A 26,422-nucleotide genomic window follows, 5' to 3' on the forward strand; every position below is an offset into this window, starting at 1 on the left:
AATAAACGTTTCTTATATCATAAGTCATTTAGGTAAATAAAGGTATTTATCTGTAAGTGATGAAAACAAGATAAAAACATTATCTTTAAACATTGCTCATTTGGCAATTTACCACTTCCTTCAATAATTTGTATTTTGAAATTATAAGAACATATATTTCTTAATCAGTAAGTGATCTTGAGTATCCAGCGTATATAAATATGTTTAGTTTTTTAACTTTACCACTGACAAAATTTTAAACCCGTAACATCCTTACAAACTACATTGAGCGCGAACGGATCACTTTCAGAGGTATATCCATCGATTACATCTTCCGTGGCCGAACATTTCATGACAATGAAGCTGTCCGTCTTCCGCACATTAGAAATAGTGAGTTGGTGTCTTGATGCAGAGTACGCGTAACGCGGGTCGGCAGGGTTTGTCTGACCGAAAATTGTCCAGTTGAACGACAATCGAAGCCCATGGTTGGATGGTGTGGTTGTAGATGCACTTCTGCAAGTAACAATGACACTCGCCCCGACGGAAGGATCTTTGTTTGATAAAACGGTAGGAGGAGTTGGTGGCCCTACAAAAAACGAAGTAAACATTTTACATTATTAACACTTGAATAAAATTACTTGAATAAAATTATTAAGCTACTTATACATCATATGCGCAACCATGCACATATGTTTGAGGTGACATGGTATGATCAGTACCTATTATTATTAAATAGTTAACAGAAATAGTTCCATATAAATAAATAAGATCAATAAAAAATAAAATAAAACTGGCTAAAGCTGTCGATGAATTTACAAATAACACGCAAATACTAAAGCAAAATACTGAAAAAGTATAATCAAAACTCAGTTATCCAAAAGCTTTGAGTTATTATTCATTTCCCATGCTAGCTTTTTACTGTTTGAATCAAAATACTGATGGATCATGATTTTTCCTTTTAAAAAGGAAAACAATATTTTTAAATTTCAGGAAAAAATACTTTTGTACTTAATTTTACGAAATTATTGTTTATAGATCTTAATAAAACAAAGATACTATATATGCCACATTTAAATCAACATTGTTAAATATGTGTATAATATGTTGTAGTACAGTTGGTATTTTACTACAGTGCCAACAGAAATGAAAAAGAGTTTCTTTACAACATTCATCAAATGTACACAGTTTACTCTCCACTATTTTCATTATATGTTACAAAGAGTTAGTTGGTAATTTTCGGTGAACTACACTAAATATAAAATTCAAACCTATTAGAAATAGCCCATTTAATATATATATTTAATAGGATATGTATCGTAATACTACTCCTTTACAATCCAGGAAATATATTTACCGAGAATGAATAACGATGAGCATGATATTACAACGTTATTGTTGATTTCCCTTAACTGGAATGTTCCTGCTGCTGCTGCCTGTAAATCCAATAGGGTAATGAGAAAGTTTCCGTTATCGACATTCCCAGATAACTCACAATTAGCCTTAGGACAATTTACCTCCGTTTCGTCGGCAATAATTCCTCTAAAAAATGTTATTGAGACGTAAAGTGTGTCCCCATTTGAAATCTGATAGGTTCTTAAGCTATTTGTGTCTATAGTTGTTGTAAGTTTTATTTCCACCTGGCTTCCAGGACGTCGAAAGAAAACTGGATAAACACTGGGACAGCTTTGCACTATTCCTGGAACGATAAAATTGATACGAGTAACAAACTTTCCTCCTGCTGCAACCTCTTGTTATGATTTGATTGTTAATGGCCTGCCCTACATTTTTTTTTATATCCAGGGTGAATTGCATGGATGAATATGAGTACAATGTAATTATATCAAACGATTTTTATTGACTTATTTTGAAATGTTGCACCATTTTGATTAAAAAAATGTTCATGTTTATGCAAAATCACCAAATATTTTAACTTAAACGTATTTTTTTATTTGTTTTTATATTTCCTTACAAGACATTATGGGAACAAGCACATCCCTTAACTTATAACTCTGTACAGGTAAGATTGATTTCATTTTGTAAATTTTGATCGTTTTTAGATAAGATTAAAACGGGAGCTACTCTTACCAATGATATTGGTAAAACCTTTTAAAAGACATACATTGTTTTTTTATTTTTTTATTTATGTTCTATGTCTTTGGCGTTTGTTTACCCAGTGCCATTAAACCGGGTTTATGTTAACTCTTTTTGCTACTGAGCTTGTTTCTGTAGTTTTTCGCATAAATACAATAAACTTGATTGAATATCAAGGTTCTTAAACTGGATGATTAAAGGGGATACCTTTTGAAAAGAGATAGGTGTGATTTAGATGTTATATCATCGATTAATAATTACGTCACAAGTTATTGTTCGTGCATGTTCAATTTAATAGATTTTTTGATAGTTTTACTTGTAACACAATTGATAACAACAAACAAAACAGAAACTGGAACCTTTTCATTTGAGCATTAACTTTATCAGGTATATCAATTATATTAAATAAATTTTGTCAGATTGGCTGAATGTTGACCACTCATTGCTGACAAAATCTGAAAATAAGATTAAGTGTCATGTAATTATCAAGTATGTAAGACAAACAGTGAATTATACCAAAACTAGTTTCATTCGAAAAACATTAAAATATATTCAAGTTTTCCTCTAAGATCGTAATACCCCACCGCAAAAGGAGGGGGAAGGGTGTACATTGCAACATGTATATCGGTTTAAATTCCGCACTTCACTGTTGATAATCAAGTTGCATTGTAAGGTGACCTAGAATCAATATTCTCAATTTGTTTTGCCCTATGATATTTTTGACCAGGATAAGTTGGATTAGTCCAGAATTTTCTAGTTAATCCATCTAGAGAAAGTTTAGAATAAGCAAGAGGATTTTTGTTATTCGTTTTGGTATATAAGTGCTTTTTTCTCTGATCTTAGGTCTTTGGGCAAAAATTAAGTTTTACCAGTGTTTGATTATTCCTTATATATATTTACTTAATTGTTTCATTAAGGATTACATTTCAACCTTTTGTGGCGATATTTAAAAGTGTTTTGTGCATGAATACTGCTCATATACTGTGTTTAATATTGAACATGTTGACATTATTTTTATTCTAGTTATGGAAATTTTCGCAACACTTTGTAAATTAATTTTGTAAACGCGTAAGTCAATATATCTTGTTGTTGATTTATTTTCTTTTTTATGTTGCGGTTGGTGGTCGTAATAATATTGATTTGTAAGTGTCCGTCCGTCACTACGTCCGTCCATCCAAAACAGTAACCCGGATTCAATTCCCGGCCTTGGCGCATGTGAGTTTGGTTTGTCGTCACAAGTTGGACAAGTGGGTTTTGTACGGGTACTCCGGTTTCTCCCACAACACAAGGCCACACCCTCGCGCAACATTGAAGTTACAATAGTTTGTTTTTACGATCTTTGTAAAAAATAACTCTGTTTTAACTAATAATAAAAATTATATATAGAGCATCGACATTGAGCGTGACTCTAAATCAAAAAGGGTATATGCGTTAGAGTAATCAAACTTTCATGTTATTCTTCATCATGTAGTGCTAGTCTGCATGTGATATTGTTAGGTGCTCTGTTTACCAAAAACTTGAACATTGGCAGCAAATGCGAAAATAGTTTAAAATTGACTCTACTACTAAATGACAGAGAGTCTTTTCGTGTGTTTACCTGCTTTTAACAATGAACGTTTTTCTGCTGGTTTAATTAGGTTTGGTTTAACTTGTGTAATACTCAACTTTGAAAAGATTTTAAGAATTATAATGGAAATTATTTTACTAATAATCTTGATAAATATATTTGCATTTTGAAAACATGCTTAAGCAAGGAGTTTGGCATAAACTAATATTACATAAATAATATTCGCTTTAACCGGTTTTCGAGAAATTAGGTTAAAGTTAAAAGAATCATTCATGAAAGAAAACACTATGCTAAATTTAGACATCAAATAGGATTGAATTCTGTCGTATATATTATACGCCCCGATATTTCTATATTTAGATTCGGCAATAGCAATGAAAAAAAAAAACGTTTGTACAAATTGGACGACGTTTAACATTTACAGACTTTATCACCCATGTTTAAAAGTTTCGCAAATTGTAAGTAGTGCTCTCCATAAATAACAAAAATTGTTTTATTTCACAAGGTCACCTTTGAATTAATATATTTCAAGAGTTTCCACTATGACACTCTGCAACACTATGTCATGTTGGTAGTACCGTTAGAACCCTTACCAATGTGTCATAAGTTAACGTAAAGCCAGTACAAAAAGACATGTTTGTAAAACATTATGACTCTAAATGCAACTTTGCCAAACATTTGCTGGACTGCCTTCAGATGTCTACTGACACATATAGTAGCGATATTCATTCGTAAAGGGCAATCTACCATTAGAGTTTTATGGTCTTAGCTCAAATCGTTTTGGAATAAATTTTCATTAGACTGTTTACCGTGACATTGTTCCTTACCATACTCACCAAACAATGTATATACCTTTCAAAGATGCCTTTCACTTAATTATCACGGTTTTATGTCAAACTGCTAATTGTGCGTACAAAGCTTTCATAATTTTACTATATGACAACGGTCCTATGACAAAAATAATGGATCTCTTCACTGGTCCGGGGTCTATTGTTTCTTCATAAAGTATAATGAGGAAACTGTTTTTCAACACTGTTGACCGCGGCTTTGTCTTACTGACCCCCAAATAACAGCCGCCATCTACTGGTCATTTGCAACCTACCACTGAATTTTAGTAACATTAAACCCCTCAACATGTAGTTCGGAAAGACATGGTCTACCGCCCGTCCGGCCGAAATTTATAAACTTGTGTGTCCCATTTTCCTTGTTAAGTTTAAATGATGTAAAAACTGTCGGAAAACGTTCTTTGTTTGATATTTGTTTCCTATACTTACATGAAGCCATGATCAGAATATTTCGTAAATTTTTCATTCAATATTTAATTCGTATTATTACCAACTTCTAATTTTAACAATTTTTTTTCATCAGTTTCAATTTCATTTTGTGATTTCTTTCGTACAATAATTGCAAATAAAAATGATTAAAAGCATCAAAATTAAATCATTTTGGATTTTAGCTGATTGCAAGTAAACACTGTTCCTTCAACACGATGCGTTAATTTGAATGTGAAATTTGTATCAGGTCGTTGAAGCCTTGAAGTTACCATACAGTTGATGTTTCTGTATACGGCATTGCATTAAAGTTGATGCTCTTTCCGATGTTATGTTTAATGTGCTCGTATTTATTAACGTTAAGGCAGCGGTGAGTTTGAGCTCTTAAAACGGTCTTAACCCCAGTTAGGTATTTCATAGTTTTTACTAAGACTGTTATCTGATCATTAACGACTAAATTATCCTGTTTTGTTTATACCTTACAATACAAATCGCACTGTTTTTTAGAAAATTGTGAAGACTTTTTATGGCCCATATATAGTTAACTGTTCTTTATCCGTTTATAATTATAGACCATTTAAAATAGAATATAATATCAAACATTAACATATCTTTTGTATTTCTTTTATTTCCCAACGAAGCTTGGTTTCAAATTGGAATTTTCCATGTATTAAAACCCCACAAAAATGAGTAGCTTTTCATTTGACGAACACACCGATTGGTATATAAATGAGGTTTTGTTGCCGTACAAAGTGAATATTGATTTTACCGGTAGCTAGTTCGAGTCCATACTTATGTGAAAAACTACAGAAACAATCTCAGTAGCAAAATGTTTAAACACAAACCTGGTTTAATGGCACTGGGTAAACGCCAAAAACATAGCACACGAAAAACAAAAAAATCACAAACAAGAAACATTGAAGAACAGCACAAAACAGCGCAAACAGTACAATGCATACATACTATATATATATATATATATATACTAAGGATTGTTAGTTATATTACTTTCCAAAACAACTCATCAAACCTTTTTAAATTCTTTATACGTAACACTTAACAACATAAACTATTTGTTGTCGTTTCTTTGCATAAATGAACATTGAAAATTGTATTTTCTTTCCTTATTTCAGCAATTATTCGATTTTCGATGTAATTTTACAGGAATGTAAACAGCATGGGAAGGTGCGTCGTGGATACCATTTATACCTTTGCCTTGAAAATTAGGTTCGTTCTAAAAGTTCAACTGGATATCACCCTGACAATGCCAGATCGGGGGCATTTGTCACGTTCGTTTGACTGCCTTTGATCTGTATATATATTATATAGTGAAATGTTTGTCCGTGTGTCTGTCCTTAACAACCTTGTATAGGAAATAACTTTGTTGGTATTGATTATATTTCATTAAAACTTCAAAGAAATGTAAAACATAATGCGAAGGTGTGTCAGCATACAATGTGTGCCCTTATCTTTAAGGTCAAGGTCACTTGTTGATGTCTATGTTATATGTACCCATGTTAATAAGGCAGTTTAATTTTTGCGGTATTGATAACCCTTTACCTTTCATTAGATATGTTCCATTGAAGATTTCAGACATGTTTTTTCAATTGTTTTACTTATTTTTTTCATACCATGTTTGTATATGTTGTCTTTGTTTTTCAGTGTGTCGAAATGATCATTATTTCTCTCAGCTCTACCTATTTCGTTTTGCCATGTAAGGTCATGACTTGTGCATATTCTGCATGAAATCGAAAGGACAGATCCTTGCTATTATTTTAGTATATTTTCATATCGTTACACATGCACGTGCGATTACTGACGGTAAAAGGCATGGGCAACTGACAGCCATCGTGAGATAACGAGTGGGATTTACGATTAATATGTTCCATAGGTGGTAATCTCAACGTTGATATGAAGATTTGTTGTATAGGTTTAGCCCTTATATGTGAACTGTCACATCATACGATAAGATAATAGACAGTTTACGATATTCAAGAGAGCTAAAATAATAAAAAAATATAACATTATCAAATATCATTTTTTCCTTAATCTTTATCTTTTTAGAGCGCTGAGATCTTACATATACGTTGGTTGATGTCTGAATGCACATTGGATTGAATACAATAAGATTGTTACATAATTAGAGCTGCGTTTCAATCTGAGAGGGTGTATTCGACTCGAGTGGTTATTTGATAATTCAGTGGCGCAAGTGAAATGTTAATTAAGAAAATCAACGAGAATCGAATATGACCCCCCCCCATCAACACGCAGTTCTAATAACCCCTTTATTATCTACATGAAAGCTTCAACAAGCTAAAAAGACCGGTCATTACATAATTAAGCACATAAATCACTATATTGATTTTTAAAGTCATTTTAACCTCGCGAAGTGATACATGTAAATGATGTCAGTGAAATAAAACACGGCCGTATCGACTAGATGGAGAATAGATAATAACTATATGTTACGGTATGTATTGCATGCATATTCATGATACATTTATAATATATACATATATTTTACCAAACATATTGTGTTAGTTATCCATATTATGAACGAAGACTCGGATACAACAAATTGAACCATTACCAAGCTAAGGACTACTCCATAGTTTCGGAATTGTCCACAAAACGACATATACAATCTGTCATAACCATTTAATAGTTGAATGGAATTCAATTAAATTTAACAGTATTGTAGATCACCAAAGACATGTCGCGCATAAAATGTGAAGGTGAATTCAAAGTCAAATTTTTAGGTCTATCAAAATATTGAATTCATAGCAATCATTCGTATCTAGGCCATGACTTTTCAGCAAATAATGAGCACACTTAATAGTCTTATAGCGCACCACGGAGAGGTTTGTCCCACAAACAATCTATGTTTTTTCATTTAAGTTAAGGGCCACACTTTAATGTCAGCCATATCGTTTCACCTGAAAATGGTAATCTTATCTTCACTGATTTGTAGAGCAACTTTTGAATACACTTATAAAGGTAAGTTTGTGAACACATTATCTTTAACATATCGTTCCGACAAGGGCCAATTAAGGGTCTTTGTCACGATTTAATGATAGCTTTTGTTTTATATGATTCGTAAATAGTGTTTATATACAAGCGTATGCCGTAGCTAGTTTAGATAGTTATGATAAAATGTAAATATTTGGTAAACAATCGTTTTAAAAGTTACGTTTGAAAATACGTCTCGCCTACGCAATGTTTATTTTGAATTCATTTTTATAGAAAACATTTTAAACACTTGCCTGTTATAACTAAAATCATAAATATCCCAAAACTTCCGTGTTTATTCATATTGTAAAATGAATCATCCGAATACCACACTTTAAAATGAGGATGTATTTTCAACGACTTAACAAACTTGAATGTTGAAACACAAGATAAATCAAACTCTTAACACTGTTATTTAAGTTTAAATAAATAGTTGGTAAAACCACGCCAGAAATCGCTTCTTAACAATAATTAATGGCGAATCTCATTTACAGCAACTAAATTATGTAAAGGATAGATGACGAGTGAACGTATCTATATAATAATTCCCCGATCGTAACCTATCAGTGCATTGTCAGATCCTGAAATTTATGAATACGGTAATTAAATAGTGATTTCGGCGAGTCAGTTTTCTTAAGCGAGTCGTGCGTTTTCGATTATTTTCAATAAACTTTTTGCAGTGATTGACCCCGTTTAATTATTTCATAATAAGTTCAAAAGAAAGTATACTAGTATGTGAACATATCATCTCAGAGTACTTGGGGTTTAATTTTAATTGTTTTTACTAATCATTAAGTTTCCTCAAGTTAAAGCATACTTTGATAAGATTTACTTTTTACGTTTTGTTTTCTATATTTAGGTTGGTTGGGATAAGAGTGAGGTTTGTGCGCCTAAACTGGTAACCCCCCCAGTAAATTTACATTTTACTGACTGTTCCAAGGCGGTACCTTACCATCCTTGATAAACATGTCTATGTGTTTATAGAGTATATATGCACTGTGCTGTTTGTGGAGTTTTGTGCTGCTGTTGTTTCGTGTTTTTTTGTTTTTTTCTGATTTTTTTGTGTGTTCTATGTCATTGGCGTTTACGCTGTGCCATTAAACGGGATTAAAGTTTTTGTTTAAACTCTTGGCTACTTAGCTTGTTCATGTAGTTTTTCACAGTAGTATATGTACTTAATTGGTGCGCGTAAAGGGCTGAATATATTATGTCCTGAAATATTTAGGTTCGTATCTCGGCCATACAAATCTTATTTCCTTACAATTAATAATAAATATGTTTCTTGCCAACAGGTAATTCGAATTCGCTTAAATACTATATATTTCCTAAATTTGTTTTGTAATTCAGATGAACATATCAACGAAATCATATCTATTGAGATTAAATGCATACGATGTCATAAAAACATTGCTTTTACTCAGTATTCGATCCCTAAAATATAAGCATCGACAAATTAATTCAGAACTGTTTCATGTAACAGACGTATGGGCTCAAAGTCCCAAGGCAATGTAAATAAAAATATAATTCCTTTTCGGAGTAAAAATGTAATTTGTGCACAAGCATTGCACTCTGTATTAAGAACGGGTATTTTCTCTAGATATTTGTCGCAGGACTGAAAATTCAATAAAGTAATCATGAAACGAATCCTTTTTCACACATTTTAAACTTCGAGCTCGATGTGTATACACGTATTCGGCTTTTAATTTGATAATTTAGAATGTCCTCAGATAAAAACAATTGTGGCGCCAATTTTCCATCTAGGTTATCCATCCATCGTTTACCCCCAAAAAGCTTCTGGTAAGTATTATTTTTAAAGATACAAATTGTCTAGTCTGAATGTTTAAATGTGGCATCTAGAACTTGTTTATATAGACATACTATTATTTATGAAAAAAATGAAATGAATTATTTTGCCACTTAATCATCATTAAAGGGTGTTGTATATCCTCCCTTTAATATATCCCATTATGATAGTAGCGTCAGTATCGTGCTATTCAAACTTTTAATACATGGACAAAAAGTATATTGGTTAATAAATAAAAATATCTCGTTTTTAATATCTGAAATGCACTAACACATCTTTGCATTCGAATGGTCGATGGCTATCCTTAAGTCATTTGCCTTTTCATTACTAATTAGTTATTTAGCAACTTGCAGAAACGCGCTTGCTGGCATAAACGCATATATGCCACTAATTCAACAATACTTAAAGTTTAATTCGCTTTAAAAGTTCATTCCAAATTAATGACTTAATAAAGCAAAAATAATTAAAACCTGTTTCTTGTCTTTGAAATTGATGCAATTTGTTTCTCAACTGAACATGTTCTGGTAAAATGAAATATGTATTATTTTAATAGACCAAAAATGGAAAGCATAACAAATTTACAACATATTATACATGCATATATATCTTAGATATAATCATAGCGCAGAAAAAGGAAAATAATATGCATGACATCACTTTCAGTGTACACAGCAATACAAAGAATGGGAATTTAATTTCAAATACCTACACTAAACCTTGAAATACATTTGTATTTCACATTCATATAAATTAAATTAAATTATCGTCCTTGTTATGAATAATTTAATATTTTCAAGCTTTCTTGACTATAAGTATTTGAATCAAAGCTTTGGCAATAACATAAAACACCATGCAGTAATGGCAATTTGTCGTAATAAGATTAAAAACTTCTTCGTTTACCCTTTGGGTATTTTCAGATGTATAGGTCTTAAAGGTGTCCTCCCCACAACACTGAAGTATAGAATTCCACAGCGCTCTTTGTTCGTTTTCTCTTTAATCAACACACAAATTAAGTGTTTAAACAGCCGACTATCAGATTACATGGTTTACATTAAGTCACATATTATCAATAATGTTTTATAAATTATCCTTTGTGCAAAATATGTTGACATATAACTGTTAAAACACTCAATGTTTTACGCAATGTCGGTGGGCATGTTCATGTCTTCCTCGGAATGTACATTCCATATCTCGTATACATATACTAATTAAGGTAAGATCACAAATCCGTTTACAGTTTATAGAGTTATGGCACTCATCGTGTCCCGATGTATCCCACTAATGAGAATATTAAAATATGTCCTTTGAAGCTTCACACTTGCATTTTTCAGTATATCCTTAGATGACGATGTATCATTACATCTATACCGGTGTGTATATTTCACCACATATATATTACATCAACCAAGAAAAACCTTTTTATGCTCCACTCTTCTTTCCATGTTAAAGAATCTTTTTTCGGATTAAACAGAAATCGTTTTTTCCTTGAACAGTCACATAATATCTTGAACATATTATCAATGCATGTTTTAGAAAAACGATATAAAAACCATATCGTTTGCCAGAGTCGGTAACCTCGGTTTTTAATTACCACCAAGCACAGGCCATAACCACTACCTTTAAAATCTAAACGAGGCCTTCAATGTAGAGAAGGTATATAACAGTAGAATTCTTTCTAACTTGATGGGTCCCCTGTAGAACCGAAAGTTCTGTCGAACGAAAATCTTGATAGCGCATCTGGTAATAGTGTCAATATATATGTTACTCATGGCCTCTAACGTTTTGTTGTCAATACCTTTTGTGTCCGCAATATTTCTCATTTAACAAGTTTATAATATAAGCAATCGTGTCACACGCGGTCAAATGTTTAACGATTGCCAAGAATGTAACCAGCATATTAATGTTAGAATGTTTCAAATATGCATTATCAACCAGTCCGAATTGAACACATCGAATCAAGAATGTATTTCGTATAATTGTCCAAGGTCTGCTGGCTCAACCAATCATAATCGATCACACTGTTTCAAAATGGTTAACGTATAATTGTCAAAGATCTGTTGGCTCAACATGTCAGATCCGATCACACCGATTCAGGAACGGCGTACATAGAATTCTCCGAGATCTTCTGGTCCATCCAGCCAGATCCGATCACACCGATTAACATGAGTTGTACGTATAATTTTCCGAGATCTTCTGGCCCAACCAGTCAGAACCGCACTGTTATTCAAGGGTGTTGATTGTAAGGCTATACCTAGAAACATATCAGCTTAAGAAATCTGATCTGAGGATTACTTAATTCATATATTACGCGGGCACTGCTATGATTTTTAAGACAATGATATTGAAATTGTACGAATGTATTTTGTGGACACATTGATTGGTACTCCAATAGACGAATACATGAATTGAAACGTTCAAGGTAGCTTTGGGCAAATAGACGAATTTGGAGGACACAGAAACATCTTTAATATGAACCATATGGTCATTTTTATGATGGTACTTATTACATATCCTTTGGAGGGCAGAACTGACACGTCATAATAATATTTGTTATTAAACAAGTTATGGGCATTTGATACAAAGTGAATACCTGTGTAACCTTATTCAAAACAATGTGTGAAAACCTGAGTCATGTGATCCTTTAATTTGTATCCTTATAGAAATAGTCCCAATATGTTGACCCAGATGGGTGTAGTGACTACTTGACCATTATTTCAGTGCGTTTTAGGTTGGAGACTGGTTTTGCCTTTCGGACTGACCTGCTTGATCTGTGCTTGATCGGTGTTTGTGCATATACATTTAGTTCCTGAGTTTGGACCCCGGCAAAAGCAGAAGATGTGTGGGCTTGTACTGATCAATAGGGCAATTTGACCGTCTTTTGAATGTCCAACACGTATTTTTGAGGAATTTTGGTAAGCGTGGTGAATTTAGGCCTTTACTGATGTGAGATCTGGAATTGACGAAAGGGCTGTGTATTGGGCTGAGACAGGGTAGATGCCAATATATAAACTTTAATGTAGATTTGTTCTAACAGAATGGGGCAACGTTCACGGAACATACAAATTGTAAATCGTATTGGAGGATAGAGCGAGGAGGTCTGGCTGCAAAATGTCTAACTATATTCGCATATTTCATGAGGTTGAGACCTTCAGACAGGTATTGGACGAACTAGACTACCGCAAAGCGGAACAATGCTGTGGTCCACTGATCATTTAAAAAAAAAATTGCTTGCTGTGTCAGGACAAAGTCGGTCAGTATTGTCCATTACGAATGCAAATTTGTTTGAGGTTTGAGTTGATGGAAGCAGTAGTTCAGAGTCTTCAAACTTTTTTTTGCCATATTATGTTGGAAATTGACTGTTTGATTCGGTTAATGATCGGAGCACTGATTGGTTGCTGATTATTCTGGGAAAAAAGGTTGCTACGATGAGCCACTACCACTCCGTCTATCTGTTCCTCCTCTGATTTTTAATATTCACTTTTGGAGTGTAGGTCTGGTGTTGGAACTGTGGTCCGGCAGTTTGAAGTGAAACTTGCTACAATCCGGGAAACAAAGACTGGGTATGGGCGATTTGTGCAACACTCCTGTGAACCACATGAGTAAGCATGTCTCTGCTCCTGTTGCCCATGACTATAAACGTTCTAACGGTCACTTGTGTCTGGTTTGACTGAGAAGCCATTGTACATGGCTGGACTGTTCGCGACTTATTCCTGCTACGTGATGACAGCTTCATCCTCAGAAGTGTAAATCAAGTACAATTTAAATATATAATATATAAATACCGTTTAAATCAGATAAAACAAAACAAGAAAATGTACACGATAACGGAAGATTTAGCAAGCGAGCCAGCGAGCCAGCCAGCCAGCCTGCCAATCAGCCAGCCAGCCAGCCAGCCAGCCAGCAAGCCAGCTATAATCTCAAAGCCGCAGCCAGAAAAGATTTATAAACGACATGAAACAAAGTCATTTAGGAATGAAACAGATATGGTAAACTATCTTAAGGAAAACAAACTACCTCACATTGTCCTACAGTTAAAGTACATTTCCATGATGTGATTGTGAAATACTAAAAGAATACCGCATACACCAACTAAAATTTGGCTGGCTGATCTGCCAACATCCTCCCTTTGGAAAAAAACAATAATAAAGCTATATGAAGGAATTGGATAAATAAATAGATGCACAATACTAAGTCGAATTGCCAGGCACAAGACTGACTGAGAGATATTTCTCCACCATTAGGAATACCATTCGCGAACTCCAACGCTCACCTTAGTCGAAAACGGTGTTGAACTCTTTTGAAAAAGTAATTAAAGCAAAAGTCAATGGAAGCAAATTCTAACTTTATCTCTGCTTTAGACTAAGAGAATAAGATCACCACTTGGGAAACTTAAAACATAATGTTATAAGTATTATAAATATTAGTCAATAAGTCTCGCAAGGAGTTTAGATTAACATGATTTTTTTCTTTAAGAAATTATTCTTCAAATAACAGAAGAAAAGTATCATGGATAATAGCACAGTTATATTTTTGTTCTCGCTTTTAATAAGTATTCAAAATGGTTTATACTTTTACGAAGCTTTTTGATATGTCGTCTTGGAAATCAAGATGACTAATACCATTAATAATCAGAGATTTAAGACTGTAATTGTATTGAGAGAGTATGTGCACGATAATTAGCATATCTTCTTTTACTCAAGCACATTATAAGTTAAAACTTTATGTATATTACAACGAGTATGAGGAAAGTTATAATAACTTTTACTAAGGCATTCACTTTTGCACGATGTTGCGCAAGAGTGTGGTCTTGTGTTGTGGGGGAAACCGGAGATCACGGACAAAATATACTTGTCCGGCTTGATGATCACCAACCAAAGTCACATGCACCCAAGCCGAGAAACGGAAATGCGCTAACCACTGGGCAACCTTGGAACCGATACAATAATAAACACTTACTTACCTTCTAGACAAGCATTATATTTTAAGATGTACCTTGGCTCAACCGTCTTCGAGGTAAAAAAATGTCTGTTTTAAACTGCTGAGATTCCATAAACCTTTATATAGAAACAACAACATCCATTTTGATAGGGCGATGTGTTGAAAATTATATGTGCATTTCTTTGAGCTTTTATTGAGCAACTATTTTCAAAGTTTGCAACATGCAATGTTTTTTACCAAATGAGCATAGAAAATTATGTATCACGAGTTTATTTAACGCATCCATCATCAACCAGTGACTCTAACTCAATAATAAAGAAATATTGTAGACCAAATAAAAACTTTTTAATATGAGCCTCTTTAAGCGTTCGCTCGATTATGATAAAAATATATTACTATGCGTTATGTAAGTCAATGATGAGTTGGTTCTCATTGACACTTTTTAACAGCAATACTAAAAATAAACCTCCAGCCATTTTACTTTATTGTGAACGAGATTAATCGATTATGTTAAGCCTTAACTTTGATCCAATTCACTATGAATATATACATACCAAAGGCAGTATACTGATGTTCCAAAGGCGCTGTATATACATGCTCATACGTACTGGCTTGAGTTTGCTTCGGGTTTGATTTAATCTTGATATACCGTCTCCGTGGCCTAGTGGTTAAGGCGCCCGCCTACGGAGCGGGAGGTCGAAGGTTCGAGTCTCACATGGGGCTTGTTCTGACATGGCCGGTTGCCAGCAGCTAGTTAAATCGAAGCGTACCAGTCGCCTGGTACATGAGATAGGAATCGGGGTAAAGATGTTCAGGAATCTTGGTGTCTCATAAGCCCAAAGAGCTGGCCCTCAACAATTAGGTATTACACTAAAAAAACAAACTCTTTACTAAAATTTTATACCAGTACATAGTTGTACCTGACTTGAATTGAACTCCAAATTGGAAAGCAATTGCGAATATCATATTAAGAGGCACGGTTAAGCTCACACATACATTTTGCGAGAGTCACACACCATCAGAACTCTGCAAAGAGGAACTACACATGCAACAGCATTTCTTTTTAATATATGTTAGGTTAACCAAACAACACATTTAGCTATGGCTCATTTAGCTCGTATATATCAAAAAGCTTACAGCAAATCAAAAATTGCATTACGAGAGTCTTTCAGTATACAGTACACGTGGGGCGGTATTCATAAAACATATTAAGTCATTTCCTAACTTAAGTCACTTTCCTATTTTTAGTATCTCTTTAGTCAGTTGTAACTAAAATAAAGGATTTCCAAAATACATATTTTCATTAACGTTTCTTTTAATTTGACTATAAAAAATAAGATATTAATTTAAAGTAGAAAACGACTTAAGATGCTTTATAAATACGGCCCATGATACTCGTTTATTATTGATAAGCGATAATCACTTGCAATTTAAACATGTTATATAATCATTAAAATATTATAATTATATAACACTCCAAATATTTAAATTTCAGTAATCTCTTGAACTTTGAAAGTCAAGTCTTTATCCACTAATAAAACACCTTTCCGCAACATTGTTCTACTGCAAAGCAATCATCACTCAAGCTGCATTACTGATTTTCCCTCGTATATATTAAACACTAGTACGCCCATTGCTTTATTATGTTCAAAGTAGATTTCTTTGGAAAATTGGGTAAATTGTACAAATTCAATGTTTTTCTATCGGTAGAGATATATTTCACAGCAGGAAAGGAGTCTGACACCATCCTCCTTACAGGCATGTTCGCAAATATATAACGGTATAATCGAATTTACTTTACAGGGACAAGCCGAATAGCTCAACTTTCAAAGACGACCGTGAAAGCGCAATTCTATAGTCTTATAGACACTTAACGAAACACACAAAGCAGCAACAGACATATGACACATGCTACCACACATTACATTATATTTAATACATATTGGGGTTACAACTCACAGTCAAATGTACATGTATCGTTTACTCATACAATTCGCGCGCACACACACACGCACGCACGCACGCACGCACGCACGCACACACACACAAAGTATTATCGACTTCCATAAGTCAAAGGCAAATGCTTATTCCATCACTGTAATTGACAAGCCAATCTATCTTGTAACATAAGGCTGCATTTTTATCTGGTTTCTTGTTCACATCTGTAGTAAGAATCAGTATCAAGTTCGCGGAGCAATGCAAATACTCCTACTTCTATAGAAGTCACAAACATCTTCTACCTCTTGTCACCTAAAAGGAAAAAAAAACACACTAAAAATTCATGTTCACATTACCACTAAAAGAGGGATGATGCATGCAAAACATTTCATTGTTTGACTTAACGTAGTTCACACAAGTTAAATTTACATTAGAAACTATTGACTTTTTTGTCTTTTATCTCAGTTCTATTTAATTGCACAAATGACTGATAATGATACATCAACACACAACTGTTCGTAAACATGTAAATGACGAATGAAATCACAATATAATACCTTATCAAAGATCAGCCAAATATCGTGACTTGAGTCATATTGAATCATACTATTGTTCACAAACTACGCGCAGTTCGTAAGTTTGTGCACTTCGTTTCATAGTACTGAGAATCTTTTTATTTATTTCTGTTTATTAAATGCCATTGCTTTGATACGTTATTGACACATGTACTATATCGGGCTGCATACGCACTCTTAAAGTTAGTCTACATTATCATATTGTTACAAAAAAATTGTGTAATTCATTCGTATTTCTTACGGAGTAATCCATTTAAATCATACTGGATTGCAAACTATTTCACGGCAACTTCCGAGGATTTGTGTCAATGTCTTTCTTGTATAATTAAAACTGATATCTTAATTAATGCCAGTTAAGACATATGAAGTTATTGTTTACCCACTTTAGCCCAATATATTTTAGAAGTCATCTGCGTGAAACTTCGATAAACTAATAATATGCTAAATAAACACAATTAAGTCAATGATGAGTTGGTTCTCATTGACACTTTTTAACAGCAATACTAAAAATAAACCTCCAGCCATTTTACTTTATTGTGAACGAGATTAATCGATTATGTTAAGCCTTAACTTTGATCCAATTCACTATGAATATATACATACCAAAGGCAGTATACTGATGTTCCAAAGGCGCTGTATATACATGCTCATACGTACTGGCTTGAGTTTGCTTCGGGTTTGTTTCATTTTCGTAACTATGAAATAATTACAATAACGTATTACATTTTGTAATCAATATATCTTCCTGTGTGTTCCTAAATGCAAAAAAAAAACACTGTATGCCCTTGAGGAAAATGTTAAATTAACTGGCAAGCATGGAATATAAAAGAGGCCCGGGCTGATCTATGTCTAGTGTGGCTATGTTTTCTTGCTATGTGTCTATGTATTCCGGCCACATATTATATAAGAACGGCCTGGGTAGATCCACGTCTGGTGTGGCTATGTGTTCTTGCCAAGTGTCTTTGTATTCAGGCCCGATGCTATATAATAGAGGCCTGGGTTGTGCAACGTATGGTGTGGCTATGTTTTTCTGCTATATATATATATATATATATATATATATATATATATATATATATATATATATATATATATATATATATATATATATATATGTCTATATATTCTGGCCCGATGTTATATAAGAGAGGAATGGGTTGTGCAAAGTATGGTGTGGCTATGTGTTCTTGCCATGTGTCTATGTATTTCGGCCCGATGTTATATAAGAGAGGAATGGGTTGTGCAACGTATGGTGTGGCTATGTGTTCTTGCCATGTGTCTATGTATTTCGGCCCGATGTAATATAAGAGAGGAATGGGTTGTGCAACGTATGGTGTGGCTATGTGTTCCTGCCATGTGTCTATGTATTTCGGCCCGATGTTACATAAGAGAGGAATGGGTTGTGCCACGTATGGAGTGGCTATGTTTTCCAGCTATGTGTCTATCTGTTTGATTGGTATACGATTCTTTCAAGCTTTCAAATGACATTTGTGCATTTCATATAAATTATAGATAATGCGTATCATTATAAATGCTATCATTTGAATGTGAACTGAAAAAAAATATTATTGGTTTAAACTTTTTGCTACTGAGCTTGTTTCTGTAGTTTTTCACATAGGTATTGCATTAAGTATTTACATGGTTTTTGGTATCCATTTTACATTTTTCCAAGAACAATAAATGTAACTTACTCTTTTGGTTCCTTTAAGGGTTCTTCTGAAAACAAATAGGTACGCTATTAAGATAGTTATCTTTCATTTCAAGGCAATATTAGTTATTTTTCTATTATATATTTGTCAATATCTGTTTTGAAATTAACCTCAATAAACGAAGCAAAAACAGTAATTGCTTTGATTTCAATAGAAAACCAGAATCATATTATTCTTGCAAAATAAAGGTCTAATTACGAAAGACCCATCGATAATTCATTTAGAAACCGTAACTTATTCAATACATCAAATAACTAACTGAGTATTTATGTAATCAAACTGAACAAGTAAACGTGTACGCAAAATATACAATATTTAAAAAAAGGCTCACCATAAAATCTTTAAATGTCTAAAGATTTTGGAAGACGAATTTCTAAACATGTCCTATTATATTTATCTGCTATTATAGTTCAGTGTAACTTGCATTCGACTGAACGAAGGAAAACTCACGGTGGTCTGGAACTTCGTAATTACTGCTTGCTGTATGCGAATCTGTCTGTTGACTCTCAAATCTAAAAACATATATATGAAACACACATTAAGGCTCAGATAATTAATGCCGAACATTTCATAATAATCCACATTGATCCTTTCCTGACAAGGTGTAATGGCAAAAGCCTTAGTTCCATGACTGTTTCAATGCAGTTATCTCATTTATTATCAATAATAATATTTTTAAATTGTAGATGTTATGTATGTTTATAGTATTCGGACGCTGTGTTTCTCGTTGTAGGTGTGTTAGGCCTATAATCTTATGTCCCTAAACAGGATCATGTTAAGATAACCGGCTTTTCTTGAACATGATACCAAAATAAGATGACATTAATAGGACATCATACATCGACGCAGTCATTTGTATATTATCTAAACATGACGAAACACAAAATTTCAATACGACCGTGCATAATTTAGGCTAGTCTGGCAATAAAACATGTTACCGTGTTGGAATAATCAGTGAAACATTTTTATTTTTTTAAGATGTTTAATGTATATTTAGGAAGTTGATTAACGATGTTTACTCACTGTGTATGACTCTCTGGAGAATACTCTCCTAAAAACAAGAACAATCAATGCTTATGAGGACTGATTACGATGAGGTAAACGTATTGATAATTCATGCATTAATTAAATTTAATAGATCATTTTTATTCATGCAAGTCATGATCAATGTCGATGTGAAGATGTGAAATAATATTTACCCAGCTGTGTATAAGCGGCATTTTCTCTAGCGTGAAGACGCTCATAAGAGGAAGTTTCGCTGTTGGGACTGCCAACACTAATACTAGTTAATGGAAAAACGACAGAAAATTAAGCATTATTACGTGCATTTCGTAAAATGATGCGTATCGGTATCAGCATAATATAGAATAATGCATGGCATAGAAGGCTAACTACAATTTTAAGATATGTGTTTAATAATGGCAAAAGCAAACCCATTATATCAAGATGTTCCTGATATTTGTTTTGAAATTTTAAATATACTTTAATAGATAATTAGATATATTTTATTTATGTACCCAGATTGTCCAGCAGCAGTCATGCCTGAAAAGATCAATGTATATTTATATAAGGTGATGTGTTTTTGGATAGCAATACTGAATGGCTTGCCGCCAGTTAAAGGATTCAGACCAGCTTACTTTGGGAATGTAAGCCTAGCAGTTACCGCTATCTAATTAAGCGTATGCCTTTGATTTGTTTTATATAACGTGTTAAATATTAAAATTAAATTAATAATTATGATTTTTTCAACGTCGCAGTAGTCTAGGCTATCATTATTGTCGAAACCTTTAATTAATTGCTTTCATTTGTAAATACTAACAATATACTGCTTAAACCTTTTTAGAGTTGGAATATATTTACAAGAAACCTATTTCAAAAAAAAAAAATCACCATTCTTAAAAGTAAATAGTGCTATGGAATAACCAATAAACAGGCTTATTTTTAATTTTTTTGGTTTATGATATTGTGATGTATGTCTGTAAAACAAATCACCTATTTCAGTGTATTCCGTTTGCTCTCTTGTAGTCAGGTGTTCATAAGGTGACGCTGTCTGTGTCTCAATCATTTGATTTGATCTATTTGTTAAAATAAGGCTATTATTATTATCATGGTTTGTTGTATCTGTTATATCATTCTTAATAAAACTAAATGTTCTGTTTAGTTTATAATTTCATTGACTGATTAACAAAATTGAATACCCTTTCCCGATATACTAAAATTTTGTGAAATTTTATGTAATATCAGCATTCACATTTATTTGTTATTCGGAAAACAAAGGAATCATGTCAGTTTGCGTACGCCATCATACGTCTACTATGGAACGTAAGCATTTGCATACGGCAAATTAATGGGCTCAAAATTGATTAATTATGAAATTGAAACTAAAGGGAAAATTCAAGAAACCAAGCTGTATTCCATATCATTTCATCCAATTACTAATGCCTTTCAAAGGAAATCGTCGAGATGCTGTGAAAGCCTTGATATCGTCGTCTTAGACTTTTGCAGCGTCGGCGGCATCGTTGTATATTTTAATCATGGTCATTTCTAAACGTTCAATATATTTAAATGAAACTTGGTGATAATACACACATGCATAACAATACTTTTATCTCAGACTTTAATAATATGTTTAAACGTAATATACTATATACCGACCGGAAGAAGAGAGTGTGGTATTGTGTTGTGAGAGAAACTGGAGATCACGTAGAAAACACACTTGCCAAGCTTGGCGACAATCAACCAAACTCACATACTCCCAGGCACGAGAAACCGGTTCGCCCTGTGAGGAGCGAGTGCTAAAACCACTGCACTTCCTAGACAAGCTAGAACTTTGCCTACTTTTCGTCAAAATAAAGTGCAAACTATTTTACTTTGGCCATTACACATATGCTGCCAGGGACAATATGCACATGGGTAGTAAGGCTCGTATCTCTGACTTCAATCACTGTCCAGTTATGCTTCGTTTTAACAACTTACAAACCGACGAGCGGCACTCTTGTTATATCTTTGCTCACGCATGACACAGAAGCTTTTGCCAATAGACATTGTTTGAATTGCGTAATGTTACTTACTCGACATTGATATTTTCTGCATCATCTGAAAGTAAAATAAGCATATTTCGTAACGCATTTTAAACTGAGATGTACAATGTATTGAAAATGATGGGCAATAACATGCATGGACGTGCACATTTTGAAATATAATTTTGCACTATTTTTACTGTTAATCTAGACTAGTTAATTGCAGTAATAAGTGTTGTTGTTTTTCAATAAAACAATGACCAATATAGGAAAAAGCGAAGAAGCCAACATTTTGCTGAAAACAAATAAGTTTGAGAAAATAATTTAGTGGGATTAAAAAATGTTTACCCTTGTTACGCATAAGAAGTTTCGAGAAATCGGGGCCTAGTGTTTGTATTCTGCCTTACGTAAGGATCCTTCTTACGAAATGCATGTTTTTTCGCTAACGCTGTTTAGTACCCACAGTAAATAATCCACAGTGTTGCTTACTTTGGGCATGGAGGCTAACAGTGAGCTTTGGGTCGCTGGGAGAGTTGCTCACGGTTTGCATAGTGTTGCTTACTGTGAGCAAATGAGACATTGGTAGTGTTGCTAACATTGGGTGTGGGGGCGTTGGAAGTGTTGCTTATAGTAAGCAATTGGATCGTTGGCAGTTTTGCGTACAAAGAGCCCATGGGTTGTTGGCAGTGTTGCTCTCGGTGGACCAATGATAAAAGTGGCAGTGTTGCTATCAGTAGGCATAGGGGACATTGACAGTGATGTTAACTTGGGGTCTTAGGAATTATTGCACTGTAAGTAACACTGTGTATAGGCGGGGGACGATAGTCTATGTAAAAGTGTTGACTATTCCCGTTGACAGCACAATGTCTGGCTATCGCATATGATAATTCGCATTTTGAAGCATTTTCGTCGTATACTGGTTCTCTCGACAAGGATACCGGTATTAACCTGCACATAACTGGTCGCTGCATCTCAGAGCCAGGTATTTTGTTTGTAGCTTACGAAGAAGTTACAATTTTCAACGAGAATTGGTCTTTGTTTACATTTTCTCCGGGCGAACATTCTTCACTTGTTTCATATTACAGTATAGAGTATTTTTGAATTTTGTCAAATCTCATTTTATGTTTATGGCAATGTATTATATTGATGATATACATGTTCAAGTATGTATAAAATATAATTTTGGCTAGTTGAAATTTTTTATAATGACTTTAATGAGCCTTTGTCATCAAGCCACTGTGAGAACGACTTTGACACTCAACACTCAAATCTGCGTTTTATTTCTTTTATCATTAAAATAGCAATATTGGTAACAGTGGATAGATACAGCACGAAATGCATTTTTTTGCAATTCCTTTCACATCTAAACTCCTCGTTAAAATCTCATTATTTGCTTTTCTGAGATTCAAGCCATTAGTGAATATGTGCCATGGCCAGAATCTAAAACGACGATCGTACCTGCGGTTTGCATAAAAGGAAACTGATATCTTCTGGAAATTATTAAGACAGCCACAACAATGACAGCAAGGGCAACAACTCCGCCAATTACTGTTCCAGTTGAACTAGATTCTAGAATGTAAGGAAAAATAAAAATGTCAAAGATAATGATAAAGTAAACCTTTTGTACAACACTGGAAACTACAGGGACAATCACAGTCTCAATTAAATAAACGAGAATCAGATTACGTTTAAATATTAACAAGTCCTTATAGACACTAAACGAGAGACTCACGACACCACAATACAACAACTGGAATTTAATATTCTTTCTGATATTTTAGATAATAGATGATGGGGTTACCGCGCCAGTCTAGTAATTATTGCATTATTGTATGAACCAATAGATCAAATGCAATAAAGAGAGAGAAAATGGGAACAACTAAATTATTACTACGTACCTACATTTGTGTCATCATGAGAAGTTTTGCCTCTAGAATCTGTAAATACATGTATAGATATTTAAGTGTAAAATCCTTGCAATTTGTGCTTGTTCATGCTTGTTATAAGCAAACTCATATTATGAGTCTATAATAGTTGAGAGAAAACTATTATTTTGAATTTGTTTACAGAAACAAATTGCGCATACGGAAAATATTTTCTTGGTTTTGGGTAGAAAACAAACACTTTTCATTCGTGGAATTCAAACTTTAACGTCGGTAAATAGTACTTTAATAATCACTGCATACTAAAAAGGTAGAGTACAATTAGTCAATTACACTTACAGACAATGAATTTGAAATTCCCTCGTTGGTCATCAGGTGTTTCCCAGTACAAGCTAGGAATATACACGTAGCACTGAAAATGAAGTCTGTTCTCGGCTATTCTTCCAGCATCCTGTGCCGTCATGTTGTATGTCACAGAGTCCGTCTGTTGATACACACAGTTGCCTGTGGACTGGAGATCACCAAGTTCTGTATCAGGACTAAAGTAAGGAGCCAGGGGGCTGCCAGAAACAAGGTTGCTCTTTAACCAGCGTATCTGGGCGGTACCGTTGTAGGAGCCGATGTTTGCCGAGCACTCCATCTTGACAGTTTGTCCCACGTAGAAGGGCTCTATTGTGTCCACAAAGGTTATTGGGAATGAGCCCATGCCAATCATATAGTAGACATTACTTTTGATGGTAGTAGGTAACACTGAAGGACAATGATGCTGTGATTATAAAACAGTTTATAGGGAAAATTTATAGCATTGAAAAGAAAGTAGTAGTTTTTGTCCCACGTAAAAGGGTTCAATGGTGTCAAACAGTGATATTGGGAATGAGCCCAAGCCACTCATGTTGTAGACTTGCCTTGTGATGATAGTGGGTAAAACTGAAGGACAAGGATGCTGTGATTGAATACAATCTATGAAAAAGTTGAAAAAGAAAATATGAGTATGGTTCGTACCAAATCCTGAAATAAAATGCCTCAGACTCTCAAGCATTGTTTATACGGAATTCACAACCTGACATAAGTGCCGAATCTTACTTAGGTTTAGATCTGATGAAAACATCTGAATATATATTATTCCACACTTTCTGGAATTCCAAAGTTGCTATAAAATTATAACTCAGCCGCTAAGATGTTTATTACAACTAATAGAGCGTATTCATCGGGTGGTAGTTCCCCTTTTTAAATTGAATAAAGGCGGCATCAACGTTATACATTTTCTAACTACACTTCAAACCAAGCATTTTTGGCTAAAACGCGCTGCCACCGCATGAGATACTGTGTTTTCGAGGTTTAGCGCGTGGATAAATTCCGCGGTAGCCAACGCGGTGGTGCGCTTAATCACCGCACTCTTCTGTTACAACCGCATACGAATTCCATAAACATATACGCGGCATATCGCCGCGATGCTTTTTTTGGTTGCAATGTTATAACATCCTATAATAGAACGGACCTTTAATGATTATTTCAATTGTATTGTGCATTTTTAAATATTCTAGTGAACACTTTGATTTTTAAATAATATCGGCCACTCTTGTCTGTTAAGAAAAGAAAATAGATTGTGGTAGATTATATCTTTTTTGAATCGAAATTTAGAGGGTAATCGAATTTATTCAATGTTGGCCATAGCAGACATATGGCCTAAAAACTTACAACTTAGTTCCCTACAGCGAGGGTTAACAATCTCATACCCGAAACATGATAATAAAGTCGCTGGAATATTGAGCGTTTGTTAAAGCATTCTTGGATATAACTTATTATTTACGAAAATATACCTGCATAAGGGTACACGTAGCTCCGTTCGTTTTCCACGCGTCTTTAATGGAAGAGCAGGAATTATTGTCAAAGCTAAAGAAACAAACTTTAATTTTGTTTCCACAAGTTATCATTTTCAGGGTTAGTATCATATGACTGAACGGGTTCTAACATGGGCCCTCGACAAAAATAGCATAGTCTATTATAGGATAATAAATATTTTCATATATTTTCTGTCAAAATGTGTTTAGAAACTAACATCACTTACTTGCTTGATAACATCGGTTGTGACCTGAGGTGACTGAGGTGAGAACCACTTTGATGTCAAGTGCTTGTTTTTTGTGATTTGTTATGTATGTTACTATTAAAGTATTTTGGGAAAATCGAGATTGAAAATGACTGGGTTTAAACACGCGTTCGACAGTGCATGGTTGGAGGCCATCTCGTTTAGTTTCCATGAGGAAAATTCCCCTGATCGTAAATAGCTTTTTTAGCCACGAATAATTAATACCATATTATTATACGCTACACAGTATTTAAACACGCGTTCGACAGTGCATGGTTGGAGGCCATCTCGCCTAGTTTTCATGAGGAAAATTCCCCTGATCGTCAATAGCTATTTTTAACCACAAATAATTAATATCATATTATTATACGCTACACTGTATTTCATATTTATTTTTTCTTCATTTGCACAAATTTAACGAGGTCATTATAAAATTTGATTACTGCAAATAAGAGACAATTGCGTCTGAAAACAACAACACTGTTTTAAAGCATAGATTTCAGGGACCAAACGACGTTTTGAGTACGGACAATGTAATTTGTAGACTAAGGA

General features: G+C 33.9%; 1 protein-coding gene across 4 annotated transcripts in view; it reads right to left on the bottom strand.

Annotated features, from left to right (window-relative positions):
- LOC128233436 (uncharacterized) overlaps positions 1 to 8,452 on the bottom strand; it is a 31,289-nt gene extending 22,837 nt beyond the window's left edge. For 2 of the 4 annotated variants that reach the window (XM_052947111.1, XM_052947110.1), the window contains exons 1-3: positions 8,172 to 8,452; positions 1,334 to 1,675; positions 257 to 565 (exon numbers count right to left, since the gene is read on the bottom strand). In XM_052947111.1, the coding sequence (XP_052803071.1) occupies positions 257 to 565; positions 1,334 to 1,675; positions 8,172 to 8,220 (700 nt within the window). In that variant the 5' untranslated portion in view covers positions 8,221 to 8,452. The remainder of the gene's footprint in view (positions 1 to 256; positions 566 to 1,333; positions 1,676 to 8,171) is intronic. The other 2 variants (XM_052947113.1, XM_052947112.1) reach the window with 2 other exon arrangements.
- Positions 8,453 to 26,422: the final 17,970 nt, after the last annotated feature.

The sequence above is a fragment of the Mya arenaria genome, chromosome 5, assembly GCF_026914265.1.
Source record: "Mya arenaria isolate MELC-2E11 chromosome 5, ASM2691426v1".
Taxonomy (NCBI): Eukaryota; Metazoa; Mollusca; class Bivalvia; order Myida; family Myidae; genus Mya; species Mya arenaria.